The sequence below is a fragment of the Cephus cinctus genome, unplaced genomic scaffold (genome assembly GCF_000341935.2).
Source record: "Cephus cinctus unplaced genomic scaffold, Ccin1 Ccin1_scaffold0702, whole genome shotgun sequence".
Classification (NCBI taxonomy): domain Eukaryota; kingdom Metazoa; phylum Arthropoda; class Insecta; order Hymenoptera; family Cephidae; genus Cephus; species Cephus cinctus.
In genome coordinates, this window is record NW_014333322.1 from 79,769 (window position 1) to 95,184 (window position 15,416).

General features: G+C 37.2%; 1 protein-coding gene across 1 annotated transcript in view; it reads left to right on the forward strand.

The window, feature by feature from the left end:
- LOC107270115 (membralin-like) overlaps positions 1–15,416 on the forward strand; it is an 81,770-nt gene that overhangs the window by 61,613 nt on the left and 4,741 nt on the right. The window contains exon 4 of the mRNA XM_025087547.1: positions 13,655–13,754. Coding sequence (XP_024943315.1) covers positions 13,655–13,754 — 100 coding nt within the window. The remainder of the gene's footprint in view (positions 1–13,654; positions 13,755–15,416) is intronic.

Genomic DNA, 15,416 nt, shown 5'->3' on the forward strand with positions numbered 1-15,416 from the left:
ATGGTGGAACCAATATGATGTAGTAATAACCAAAGTGATATGCTACTTGGAATTTTATTTTACTTCAAAATTATTTAATTGTACATGGAGAAAACTTTGTGGTAATCTATCACAAAATTATTGTAATCATTAGCATAGAATATAGCGAACTTGACTTTCTTTTAAGAAATATAACAATTATTGTCTTACAATATAGTAATAAATAGAGTAGTATTGTATGATTGAGGATTTCATTTAGTGTGATAATCAGTCATTTTCCATGATACTTTTTCCAAACATATATCGTGAAGTTTTTTTTTACTGTCTTTAAAAGATATTTCTACAGTATAGTGAAGCTTCTAATTCAGGTTCAAAAACCTTTGTCATACAATCTGAAAATCGTGATGTTCTCCTCATTAGGGACAAGAGAAAGAAAAAGAGTAAGTTTGGGGAATCGAATCCGGGAACATTAAATACTAGTGTCAGGCTATACTGACCGAACCACCTCGCTCATTTTAATCGTAGAAACGTCGTTTCTATTCGAGTTGTATGGTTGTATATTATCACCACTCTCTTTTCTCTGTGTATGAACTAATCTTGATTTAGTTCGAAAAGCATTATATATTCATTAAAAAGTGCTTTTGAAACACAGTATACAAAAAGTACTCAAGTATTTCCTGTCATCAGTGACCATACGGATAATAAATAAATATATTGTATGAAATTAGTGATACAAGATAAGCAGTCGTTAGTCGAATAATTATTATGAAATATGCAGCACACAATTTTCATAAATATAAAGTGTGTAATGTGAAAATGAAGATTAAAAGCGAAATGTTGTGGATAGGTAAAAGGTATCTGTACGCCGGGTAAAGAAGATAAATTCGCAACGAAAATGGAAATCCATTTAATACCTAGCATAATACGGAGTAAAGGTGCGTAAACTCTTATGTACAGTGAAGGATTAGCACGACTAGGGAAGAAAATTAAAATAAGAACAAAATACAAGGTACCTCACACGTTGCCTTGAAATAGAAAAAAATAGAGTTCATTAAAAAAATTTTAATCCACATTCGATCCAATCTTAAAGAACTCAAATTATTGTATTGTTATTAAAAAAATTCTAGGGACGTGTAAAGTCGTGAAATAATACTCTTGTAGTAATCGTGTTTGTGGTGAAGAAAAAAGAGATGAGGAATCGCATTGAAAATTATTCATCATATGATTTCCCGAGTGTTCTTATTCTGCTGTCCTTTTGACGCTGAATATACGTGAGCGTAGCTTAAATTCCACGTACTTTTATTATACGAATGCCAAGTTTATCAGCATCCTAATGCCGCCCCGACACAATTTCGGATCTGCAATAATGCGGCATGAAACTTGAAAACGTTTATTATTCCGAGGAAGCGTTGTGGATTACGACCGCGCCGCGAGAAAAGACGAACAGATTTTAAGATATGCATCCATATTCCGTTCGTGCGTTGCGTCGCGGACACTAGAGTGGCCATTGTGAATATTTGAATTCCACTCTTAAGTATAAGACTTCTTCTACCTCTTAGAGGCAGAATTTGCGTTCAAAACAGGATAACGTCGTCCATTTTGAAAAGTTCATAAATTTTTTTCTCTTTTGACATTATCAATGGTATAACGTTACCAAACTGATGCCGTTATTGAATCTTACATGAATCCGGCTTTATTCGTTTCTTCCTGCATTTCAATAGTTAAAATATCCTTTAAACATAGTCAGGTCTGTTTCAGATATATTTTTCACAATAAGAATATACCTGACAACCACACGTGCATGTACTGCGTTTTTGTTTCAAGTACACTCCACTGGGCGCTGTAGTCTGTACTGTGCCCGAAACGTCATTTCTCGTAAAAACATCAGCTCGAACGATTCGACCGTTTGGGTGGAAGCACGGCTATAGGTGTGCTTCATTTTTACAAATGGGAGTGTATACGACATGCCAGCATGGGATCTGTGAAATTTTACGAGAACAAAAAAAGTATAAAAGCATTTACCCGTGTAAAGTTTGTATCGTGTGAAATTGTTCGAAATAGAACTTTTTGAAAAATGCCAAACTGTATATGTATATGCTGTGACGAATAATCGAAATAGGACAGGACGGAAACTACTCGAAACAAATACCCGAGCTGTATGTAGCAACACAGTTGATTCTTCGTCGACAAATGACTGGAATCTCTGTTCCTCGGAACACGATACGTTAAAGAACCGATTGAGCGCCGGAAGCACCTCTGCGTCACGGAATGAAATCTGCAAATGAATTCCAGAAGGGACGAAGGAAGTGCAACCGACTAGCACAGGCGATACGCGATGGCAGAGGGACAGGGAACGCTTAAATGTTGATAAGGGTATTGATCAAGAGAATGAGAACCTTAAAATGGAAAACAATAACAGGTGTCCTTTTATTTAGGACCAATTAGAAATTCAACAAATAACAAATGAAAATTTTGATACAAGTCAAAAATAATTTTATTAACAATTCAGATGAGTGAAACAAAATTCAAACTAAACGAAATTTTCGGAAAAATAACAATGTGCCAACACGTAAACTCCCGTGAAGCGGGAAAATACGTAAGGTCTCCAGAAGAGTGGAAAACACGGTACAAGACAGGCGCCCTCGGGAAGCGAGAACACGCGGATTCCCTCTGTTAGGTCTCCAGGGTCACGAGACTCGTGCGCTAAGAAAATGTTAAAAGATCAAGAAATATTAGTGAACAAAAGAAATATATGCGACACACGGAATCTTTTCCAAACTAAGGATACGAAAATCGTTCATAGGTCGCGAGGTCTTGGGACAAAACGCGAAACGCGAGCAACGATAAGGAATTTGGCTGATTGGAAAAGATTTCGTAATTCGTTACACGATTCATACCAGAATTATCGAAACCAGCGACGACCCAAAACTTGCACCCGACCACAATGGTAACTCAGAAAAGAAAGAAGTACAAGCAAATATCGTTGAAGGGCTGGACTAGGGTCCCTGGACTAACAGACAAAAGTAGCGCCCTCAAATAGCCAATAAGGAAGTTCTCTGAAGGATTTACAATATTCGTATTATTACGTCCCTACAAAAGTCATGCCGTCGGAACTATTCCTCACATAATAAATTCGAAAAATCTGAATAACCTTACGCCTACGAGACGGACTCCAAAATATCGGCAAATGCTGGAGCCTTCCACTGATCAGCGATACACGAACTCGGAAGGACGGCGCTAAAATAAAAGTTCAAGCGCGGGCTCAACGTAACTCTGTGACGTAACTGTCATCAGCACGCTAGCCGCGCGGAACATTGTCACACTCTGGCTGCCGTAGCTCAGGGCGTCCAGTAGCCTCTGGTGGCTGTGAGATCCTTTGACTCCTGCTGCAGGCCACCCAGTTACGGTTATGGTGCCTCCACTCTGGGATCCGCTGATCTTTCAGCACGAGAAAACCTCGTGGAACTCGAGATTTCCTCTTCTTCGGTACCAGTAATCTTGTAATCTTATATCTTATAATCTTGACTATCGGTACTTGCGTTACGAAACGGAAGGTGCGGTGAAGTCCATGACGCTGTCCTTTTGGATGACCTTCCTTACTCACTTTCGGGCGGGGTCGAATATGGGGTGGAGTCGTCAGGTCGGCACGGCAACTCTCGACATTCCCTGGCGCAAGGTCTTGCTTGTCCTCCTTTGGTGGCGTCTTATCATGATGGGTCGACACCGATGTCATGGTCGTGACGTATACGTCATATTTTCATAAAATATTTTTATTTTATACAATTTTGCATTAGCCTATTGCCGAAAAATTAGCCTATGACCCTGGAGCTCCTAGCTGGATGCGTGCTAGGTTACGGAAAAGAAACGTAAATGCGTTCCGAAATTGAAAAACGTAAGTTACTAATTCGGGACCTTTCGTGACGTATTTATAACGTCACAATGCATACATGTCTATTGCTATCTGTCTTGCATATATTATATTGCGATTCTATAGGAACGCTGGACAAAGACAGACTTTGTGGACATCGGGCGAATATTCTCGTATCACGTGAAATATTTTAGCGCAAAATATTCGTCTGTAAAAAAATATGCGGAAAGCGAATCTTCAGGTAGATCCGCGGTTAGATATCACAGATCGGAAGACTCGTGGATAAGCTACAAAGGGAACGCCAGGCTAAAAAATGAGTGTAACTGAATAGGCGTTGAGTATGTGTGAGTGATCATGGCGAACGTACAGTGAACGTACCGGTAGTGCTTACGGTGGCAGTGTTGATGCCTGCGGTGATGGTGGTGGTAAAAGATCCCCGGTCGTAGCGTCCTGTAAATACATTATCCAGATTTGCCATCCGCCTTTCGCGGGACAATCTGTGCCGTCCAAAGACGCCATGTGTCGTTCTCCCAGGACACTTTCCTTCCTCCTTATTGCCGTTCACTCACACTTACGTATTTATCCTCCTTTTGCAATTTCTCTATCCTCTTCTGAGTCTTTCCTGTCCTCGGTCTAACCCCACCTCCATCTCTTCCACGCAGGTCACCAAATACGTTTGTTGTGTTTGGGGTGATATTTCATTTTCCGCCAGCCCAATCCTTTGGGATGGGGACCACCTCCCATGGGTCACAATGGATACACATAACCTTATTTGCTGCTATACGACCGTTTGCTTGCATCTCCTTTGGAGCAAAGACCACTCACGTTTTTCCATAAACTGGCTAATCTCTTGCATCACGAATTTGCTAATCACTTAGGTACCACTCACTTCTGTCTTATCTTCGGTCGAACGTCAGTCTCAATCTCCGTTTTACACCATTGTCAATTTATTGCATCAGGCTCTTCCGATGGCTTGGAATTTCGATATTCAATTGATGGATCATCAAGCTCCGACATTTGAGTCTCCTTTTTATATGTTTGTATTCCGCTACTTCTAAGTGTTTTTTGACGCGAGAGTATTATTCCTTGATCTTGTAAAAAAAGTTCCAAAATTGTACCCGGACCGTCCTCTAGGTACTAGAAATATATATTATTATTCATATAAAATTATGCTAGATAGGGATACTTCTTATTAGGTAATTAAATCTAAACATCTGCGTGGCGAGTGTTCAGTTTTCGCATGAAACATCAATCGTCATTTTCTGCCAATGTTTTTCCAGCAAAGTATAAACTATAGATTTTATGCAAACAAACCGATATGGGATTAAGAAAGTTTCGTAAGAGAAACAGACAATAATCGATTTAACGTGTTCTAGAGATTGTTTAGATTAAAGTGATATTAATAACAAAATAAACCCTCGAGATATTCAATGTGATCGTAAGTACGTCTCGTCTGCTCCGCGTTATTTTTCCAACACTTCTAGTTGGTCACGAAGAACAAACATCGCCGCCTTAAGGATACTAGACGTCTTTCCTACCATATCCTTTTGAGATATCTGTCCATCGATCATATATCCAAGCTAGAAGCGAGTATGTATTTTTTTTCTTTTTCCATAAAACTTCGAGTGGCCAGAAGAAGGGGGCGGTAGAAACCAAAGAGACATAGAGTTGAGCATAGTCGTATGGAGAACCAAGAAAAAGGAAAAATAGAACGAAGACAAATAATAAAAACGAAACATATAGGTAGAAAGATACTGTAGCATTAGTAAGTAGTGGTGGACACGAAAGGGGATTGCTTGCGGCTACGTTCGTCTGGTTCACTTCGTTCGTTCTGTTCATTCAGTTTGCTCCGGATCTCCGTGCGTCTGTCCGCTCGTCGATGCGTCGCTTCGTTCAGCACTCGACGCCCCACGGGATCCCGCCGTCCCGTCGACCGAAGCTCAGATTGCTTTTATACCGCGGATTGATTGACAATATACTTAGGTTGCCCGAGTGGACCGTATAGTTATGGAGGCTAGCAGACTCTGCTACCCCCTGCTATAACCCAGCGCCACAATCTTGGCTCGTTTCACTAGCTGGAACACAGGCAGCAGTGGCGCCCTCTGCTCTGCAGGGAACGTCGAGGAGTTTCCTTGACAAATTTCCCGCTGACCGTCGGCTCTGCCAGTCTTCTTAGTGGATATGATGGCTACTGTGGGGCCTTGACGAAAGTTCCTTATCGGTCGACCTGGGACATGGAACACATGAGATGTCATATGTGAGACACGTTCAATAGTCAAAGAGATACATGGGGTCATGGCGATGTCGAGAAGAAGATTGTATTCTTATTTTTCACTATATGTACTATCAACTTACAGTCTTCTGCTTGGAGGATGCTGGCTTAGCTGCTTTGACATATCATGTCGACAGCTACGTTAAAGATAGCATTGGGAAGAACGGAGACGATTCAGATCCAGACATCTCCAAGAATGTAAAAGAATCGGCGCTGAGAAATGATAGGTAAATGGCGGATTTAAAGAGTACTTTGTTTCCAGTCCAGAGAACTTCAAGTGGAGTATACCGTTATGCGACTTTTTCGATTTGCTTTATATTTTATTTTGTTACTTTATCCTTGGTGTATTCGAATCTTGCTCGATGTTATATTACGGTATTCAATAGATGAATTCAAGGTGGATTACTTGTGTGCAAGAGAATATCTTGTATTTCGGATATATGCAGTGGCATGTTACAGGAACTGAAACACAAGAAAAAATGTCGCAGGTTCGTTTCCAACTTTTTTGTAAACTTTCACGAAAGTTGTTCAAGATACTTTCTCTATCTTTGCAATATAGTATAATTTCGCCTCTTATTTCAAAAAATTACATTATAAGTATCCAATCGCTTAAAAAATTGATATTTGAAAAAACCCAGATATTCTAATAATATAACGAAAACATATTTAACTCTATAAACAAATGGTTGCTAATGTATCTCGATATTAACGATTTTATCGATAAATTAAATGGTTATTTTAGAAAAAAATATTTATATATCTTTGATTTAACGGAAAAAGAAAAAATATTAAACACGAAGTAGTCATAGTCAGTATCGATTGCGTTATAAATCTGTCTACGAATGTATCCTAAATTGTGTCTTTTCGAAGATCCTTACTTTTCAAGTAAGAAGAAATGTCCCAAAGGTGTAAGAATACTTTAAAGGAGGGAAGCTTTTCTACCCAGTGAGCCATTCTGTGTGATTCACATATTTCTATATCCGACCCTATGTCACAAGGACGGTGACAAATTTATTTTCCTCTTGATCAGCTTGACCACTCCGGAAAAACCGAGCAGCTCCGCTAATTTTATTAGCAAATCTGCCCCTTTCTTCAGTTTGGCATTTACCTAATCACATATCCAGTAACAGTGCGAATACTAATTTTTGATATACGATTTAAAAACAATTTAAACGATAATAATTTTGCCTTGGTGACACATCTCTAGATTGGATGATAATATTTATAGATTCATATTGCTCTTGAGTTATTATAAATACGAATACGATTTCATCATTTTGCATCTCTTTTGTATATATAAAAATCAAAGTTATTTTTGTCTTACTAATGAAACTATTTTATACAATATTTTATAATCTTATATTGATATAACGAATCTATTTAATATAATAAACAATATATTAATATGTTATTTCTTGTTCATATAAATTTACATTGGTTTGCGTTAGAGATGTTCGTGATATATATATATATATATATATATATATATATCGTGATATAGATATATATATATATCAAAAAGATTTACGGGAATTGAGATATTCAATGGGATTAATTTTATGTTAAATTAAGATCAAAATACCAAAAATCTTATTTTCTGGTAATGGGTATTGAAAAGTAGGATGTGTTCATGATTATAAGTATATACACAGAGAGCAATAAGATTTCAGTTTCGGGTCCAAAACGCACGAATTCTGGTAGTTGAATCCTCGATTTTGTATGGTAGTGAAGATAAATGAAGATTATGGCAACAATTCTCAAGCCATTAATAGTCATACTCAATACATAAATTTATAAATTTCTGAGTCGTTATGATAGATTGTGGTTTTGCATGGTAAATGTGGCTATATTACAGCGAAACTCCATTTTTCTCAATGTAAGGTAATCATAGTAAGAGTCTCTACTGTTTTTGATCTACATACCGATAGTTTGACATAAACGAGTTCTTCAACAAAATTGGATAGTTCTTCAACGAAACAAATCGTAGCGATCAAGATTGTCAGAATGCTGTTACAAAATCGACGTTACATTCATTTTTTTTTAATGACATAGCATCGTAGAGGATGTCGAAACAAATTCGAGAAGGAGAGTGAGAGGGAGTGAATGAGAAGGGATGAAGAGAGAATTAAGGGAAACGAGAATATACGGAGCGCTTCTATAGCCAGATTCGATTGTACGGTTAATCATGTTTAAAATGGTTCTTAAAATTTTATACGAAAGAAAATGGCTTTATGTTAATGGCTCAAATATTCAATTATATTCAAATTGAAATATTCAATTCAGTCTATCTGTGACTGCACTGAGAGAAATAGTTTCCTTGTATATCATGAAATACCAATGATATTTAATAACGACTCAGAAATATATTAATATGTGGAATATACATATGAGCAATTCCATCAGACTTCAGCCACCCGTATTTTATTTGCTGTGTCCCATCGATATCGGTGTTACGGAATTTTTTAAATATTCTGTAGAATAAAATATGAATTTTGTGCAAAATTATGAACTGGGACATCGGCCGTTTTTTTAGTCACAATTTTTTCTTTAATAAATAAGAACACTAATTTTTGTTAAAAATCTTAAGCAAAAATAAATAAATTCTAATAAATTAAAAAAAAAGTAGTGCGGGCTTTAAGTTTATAACCCTAAAGACAGTGTCAACCCTGAAAAATACAGAGAGATAATTTAATAAGAAAAAAAAAAATTAGTGTTATAAATTAAAAAAAAAATTATTACTAAAGAACGGCTGGATGTCCCAGTTCATAATTTTGCACAAAATTTATATTCTGTCTACAGAATATTAAAAAAATTCCGTAACACCGATATCGATGGGGCTTTGGTCAGGAAAAAACATTTTGTGTACTTTTTTTTTTTTGAAAACAGGTTTAGATTACTCAAAAAAAATTGTTTATTATATTTTTATTGTAGATACTAAAACAACACAAAACTTTCATTTTTTATAATTTTTGATACGATGCACCGTCTCTGGGATATCTATGTTCAAAATAAAAACGACCGAATCCACCACGTAGCACACCAGATAAAATACGGGTGGCTGAAGTGTGATTGAATCGCTCATATACATATGACTATTTTAATATTCGCCGACATGTTAACTCATAGTGTCAACGTAGCGTTGACTAGCTATGCCTCTTGTTCTTCATAATTAATTTTCACGTCAAGAACTGGAAGTTCTAGAAGTCATTAAAACTTCCCTCTATTGCGAATCTCATGGAGAACTTAGTGTCAAAATTTGGCTCTCATAGAAAATTCGCTATAGAATGAGCCGCATAAATAAAAAATATTTTAAAAAAATCAATATTCTACCTGTTCACAGGAAGTTCCATGCGTAAATCTAAATTCTCGCGATTCCATGAAATTTTCTATACTGCAGAAGATCTCAATATCTAGAATATAAAAATATCTTACCACGCAGACTGATCTCCCATATTATAAAGTATTTTTGAAAGTGTAAGAAATTTTTCATTGATCTGCCCAAATTAGATATTCGAAAATAACAACAGAATCCATTATAGCAATGTTCTGCTAAGTATTGAATAAAAAAAAGTAATTCAACGTTTTGATTAAAAAGCATCTATAAATACGACGAAAACCTGTGTAATGATGAGTTTAAAAAAATGTGAAGAAACATCAAAGTCACGGCAATTGAATAGATCCGAAAAAGATACGCGTGATTTACTATTGCTTGAAATTTCCAGTATCTTGGTCCATATCGATAATCGAAATATGTTTGTTTAGAGAACTCGAAGGATCTGCAAGTCAAGTTATGGGGGAAATAATAAAGTGCCATAAATATTTCGTTACACAACAGACCGATTCTATTTTAATGCGAATACCAAACAAAAAATGCAGGAACCTTATAAGAAGATTCCGGGTGGTTGGCTGCTCGGGTGACTAGATAATCAGGAGAAGAAGCGGTGGGGAAAGAGTTGCATCTGAAATCCTACGTTACGTATTCCGGATGCGTTAGCTCTAAAGTGTCCCAAGCTCAGGGAACCGCAACTGTCCGACGACGAGGATTCATACGTCTTCGCCAAGAGAAAGAGAAAGACGGATCCAAACGCATGTTGAATTCATTGAATAGTAGCTACTTCGCTGCCATTGCGGCTTTATCCACTTCCGCAACTTCGAATAGACTTCCTCTTACGTAAACGTTACGAACCATTCGGCTCGTTAGAGATACTCAAATAGCAATGAGTCAGCGAAGAAATTGGAATCGAATTGCAATATTTTGATTTTAACGTGTTAAGGGGTACACATGAGAACCTTTTGATTGTTTTCGCCAAAGGGGAGTCAACATTAAAAAAGGTATCTTATTGAAGACACATAGGTAATTGTTATCGTGGAGTTGATTTTTCTCTGGGGAAACGTCGAAGCGTATAAAATTGAACCGTCGCAAAGTTCATTGAAACATAATAGAAGTGACGGATACATTCTTACCCTCAAATGAGCCACGTTAGAACGAATGCTAAGCTGCGTTGTAATTGTGTAAAATGTACGGAATGCCAGGACAGACCTTAAGACAGTTCGGAATGTGAATTATTCGTACAAGAAGGGTGAACTGGCGGAATTTCATTCTCGAAATTTCGTGAGCTCGATGAAACTTTGCAAAATCTCGACCGATGCTCAGACTGTCATAGACAAGAAGCGCCGCTGGGAAAGACAAAGAGGGGACTTCGAGTTTTAACAAAAAGGTTCCAAACTTTTAAAAAAAAGGTGGTCCGGTCAAACCACCTCAACCTTGGCTCAAACTTATACTGTTAGACACTGTCTTTATACATGAGTGCTGCACAAGGAACTCGTACACGATCACTTTCACGAAAATTGCAATAATCGATAAATATAACACACGATGCCGTATTCCACATATGGGATAGATAAAACAAGAATTAAAGAGAGTATTATTGATTATGAATAAAGGAAGTAAAAGAAAAACCTATTTGCTGTTGAAACAAAAAAAAAGATCAAATAATCCTCGGATCATTTAGTCCGGACGGCAAACGTATCTCAATTCTCCCATTGCTCAAGATGGTGGATTGTGTGCTGGGAACGACGTTGCTCAAGGGTATAGTAGTGGTGTAGCAATCGAGGCAAGAGCGATTCTTTCTAAAAAGGCGTTCCCCTCGTTCTTTACCTAAGTGAGTGGATCTTGCTAGAGTGTGCGTATCTAATGTAGGGAAAGTAAAGATGGGCCGATCGAATCGATTCACTCAGAAAAGTCAGTCGGCCGGCCCTACTCTAGGAAATTAGCCGTCATAGCCGTCGAGAGGGTACATACTACATTCTCGACAGTACATACTACTTTCGGCGACCCGTTTCCTCCTTCCCACCATCTCCCTCTCTCTCTTACTATATCAAACTGTAGTCCTATTGCTTCAGCCTAACTCCACCCTGATCCGCAAATATTGACGAGCTCGTAACAGCTCCTCGTAAAAATCACTTGATTATAACCCCTCCCTCACCACCTAAGTGATAGAGGATTCTTAGAGGATTCTGTCCCGATTACTATACCAGAGACTATCTCCCTATCTGTTTTTCTCTCCTTCTCTTGTTTTCTCTCTCAATAAGACTGACAATACAACTCATTTACCTGCGAAGTGGTATATTGTCTTAAATGATTTTCAATTGCGATCATTTGATCCTCGAACAATTCTTCTGAATTGACGAGCCAGAATTGATGTTTCAGAAAATTTTTACAATTTAATGCGAAAATGCTTAAAGGAAATCGAAGATATTAGAATAATAATGAATTCATCTTTATCCTCATTATTTTGATTATATTTTCAGTCAACATAAATGAGATTGATAATTTTTCACGTAAATTATAATAAATTTGCGATAAAAAAAATTTATGTAATTTATATTCATCAGTGTAACTGGCATAATAATACTGTATTAAATAACTAGGATACTATGAGAGAAATTATGTTTAGACCATTATAGATCGATTGCGTAAATTACGTAATCTTTATTAGGAATCGAATCGCAAATTCCCTGCTTATCGCTAATTCATAATTCTGCCGATAAACGATATATTTTCGTCTTGTGTTCATTGACCATTAGTAGAATCAATACGGTTAACCTTTTCATTTATCTTTGTCGCTTCGTCCGATATAGTCAACTATCTCGGATTCCATAATTCACAGTTTGCCGCGCGGCGCGCCACCATCGAAATGTCCCCTTGTGTGAAATTAATATAATTTATTGGTCATTTTATGAGAGTCGCTATTTTTATTGGAAACGAACGAAGGAACACGAAGCACGAGTGATAGTTGGTCCTGTCGTAAAAAAAAGGGTGCAAGATAGAAAGATAGAAAGACACAACGATAGCTTTGCTATGTGGACGGATAAAGGTTCCCTCGTTCGGATAATCATAATGATACTTTCCGACGCGCAACTTTATATCCTCTCCCAAGCACTCGGCCAATTGCTCTCCCAGTTCTTCACGCTTCTATTTTTACAGTTCTCATGACAAATGCTGAGTATTATTTGTCACGAATATTTCGAAATTTTCTATTCACCTAGCTGGCTCTGCATACAAGGTTTATCTGCTTGACAAACGATAGGCAGTCGCTTAATAAATCACGTCCGTGTTCCAGCTATACGTGAAATACTGTGCTTATATCTATAGAATTGTTTGTGAATAAATGCGTAAGAAGACGCATTAAAACAGACTGAAATAAATACACGTCTTGCGAAGACCAATGAAATATCAAATGGCCTATTCAACGTCTGTACTGACATCGGTTGTCCACTCGACGCTATTGTTCGACTATCATTCTGCCGAGGGAACGATACTTTTCGTACGTGTCCTAATGACAATACATAGGACGCCTGTCAGTTACACGACGTGAGCGGAGATAATAGAGTATGTAATCGGAGATTTTCTTATCGAGAATGATGCTTCCATTATTGTGACAATGAACAAAATGGCAAGCGGCATCTTTCGAAACGGCCACTTTCTCAGTATATTTTTTGGTCTTTTCGGTAAAATATTTAACCTTTTTTTTACATAGGTATACATTTGCCGTCCACGCGAGTACCACTTCTACTTTAACGTTTTGTTGACTTGATCGTGCAACCATGTCGTTCCAGTGGTGTGTGCTATTGTTATTCTGCCCTATGTACGCAACTAACTGTTTGCCTTGCGTTACGAGGTTTGCTGTGACAAAATTACTTGCCAGGAAGCGCAGTCGCGCCCGCGGCGCATGATACGAATTTGACCCTCTGACCCCCATCATTTTATATCGCATCTCTGAACCCCACGTGAGAGTCGTGTTATACCTCAACTTTTTTCACATATAAATTTTGTTACATTTATTGTTCCTGAGCTTAATGGATAGTAACTGTTAAGAAAAACGTCTCCACATTACATTTACGACCGTTTAAAATTGGCCTGGGTTCTTTTTGCACCTCAGATGGGGTTCAACGGGGTATTAATTAGGGAGATTTATAATTTATGTTTACAAATAATGAAGATCATTCAATGGTTGATCTTGTTTTTGTTTCAGATTCTTCTATCTTTATCACTTTTCATTCTATGCTTATCACTACCGTTTTAATGGACAGTACAGCAGTTTGGCGCTAATTACGTCATGGCTTTTTATTCAGGTGAGAATTTCTTCTTTACTAACGAGCAGAAAGTGCAAAAGGTATTACTTGATGTAATAATATCGTCGATTTTAATCAAATTAAATTGTACCTTAATGTAATTACGTAAAAGTACTCAGTAGCACTCGGATACAGATAGTACCTGCTTATTGATATAATTCCCCAATGAGTAAAACTTGAGGTCTAGAAGACTTCTGTACATTTAAAGTCACGGGACGATCTCTCCTACAAAATATTTTCTATTCGCACGTGAAATACAGATGCAGCACACTCGTAAGGATTCTGTACTGCTTTACTCTGATATCTTTGCTTTCGTTGTCGTTAATGAGCCCAATTCTCAATCCGTCGTTGAATTTTTCATATAAACGGGACAAGAAATGTTTAATGAAAAGTACAAACGGCTTATTACTTGCTTGTAAAACGAGGCGACGTGAAGTCTCTATAAATTGAGTTATATCTGAGGAAGGAGCTGTCAAGTACCTTGTTGCGTTTACGTAATCTACGCTTAAGTACAGCTGTTCCGCACGTGCCATTCCCATTAATCGTGGAATCGCTGAATATTGGTTAAAGTATTACCCTTTATTCGTTTAATTTCGCTTGAGCGCCGAATCGTTGGAGTGAACTGTCCTAAATTTTGTATGCTGTTGACGTTGATGAAACTATAGTAACGCAAAATAATTTTTTATTTGCACGCATGTATTTCGATTTGAGTATCGCAATGCTATTTAAATAATGGCACTGATTTTCATTTAATGTATATAGATATACGCGTATATAAACGTGCAGTATAGAAATATTGCTTAATTATACATATTAGGAGTAACGTGATTTACGTGTTATGGCTGATTGATAAAATAGAAATAATTTAATTTCAATTTAGTACGCTTGTTTTTTTTCCTTTGGTAACGTATAAGATCGTCGGGGAAGATGAAAAAGATGAATTTAATATTATGTAGCTACATAAATCGGTCCTAGTACTTCATTATGTACGTATCAAAGTAAACGCTTCATGAATTTTATATTATTAAGGATAAATGATATTGTGTCAGAGTGATGAAATTTTCCAGTTACAGGTATTCGTACGAATCTGTGGATTCTGTTTAATTATTACGTACAAAGATTCCTCTTACGTTTAAATTTATTATCAAGAAAAATCGGTTATCGTTTAATTTAGTTTGTCATTTAAATCACTTCCGGCGTGGACCGTCTCATCGACATGACCTGATTTGCGTTAAACCGACAATTATTTCTCGTAACGCATTTACCAGCGACATTTACGTTACGGGATGATTTGATGCTTCGGGCTGTCGGCCGGGGTTTCCATTCTCGGGTCGAAGTTCGATCGATTAACGTCGAAACATCGTTATTGACGTCGACACTGAAAATTTCATTTTACTATTCGGGCCGACAGGTTAATGTCACGTTTTGATTTGTCTATTTTTCGATCTTTACTATAACCGACTCCACTTTTCGCACGCAGTTTTTTGTATTTCAATTTTCAATATACTTTCTTATCATTCTCACTGGTCATATCTAAACCCCAGATCGAGGCTCGTACCAAGTACGATGTCATCATTATAGGATTTAGATAGTCCAATTGTTACTAGGATGAATAAAATTAATTTAGAAGATAACGCTGTATTGTTGATGGCCGGTGGGAGG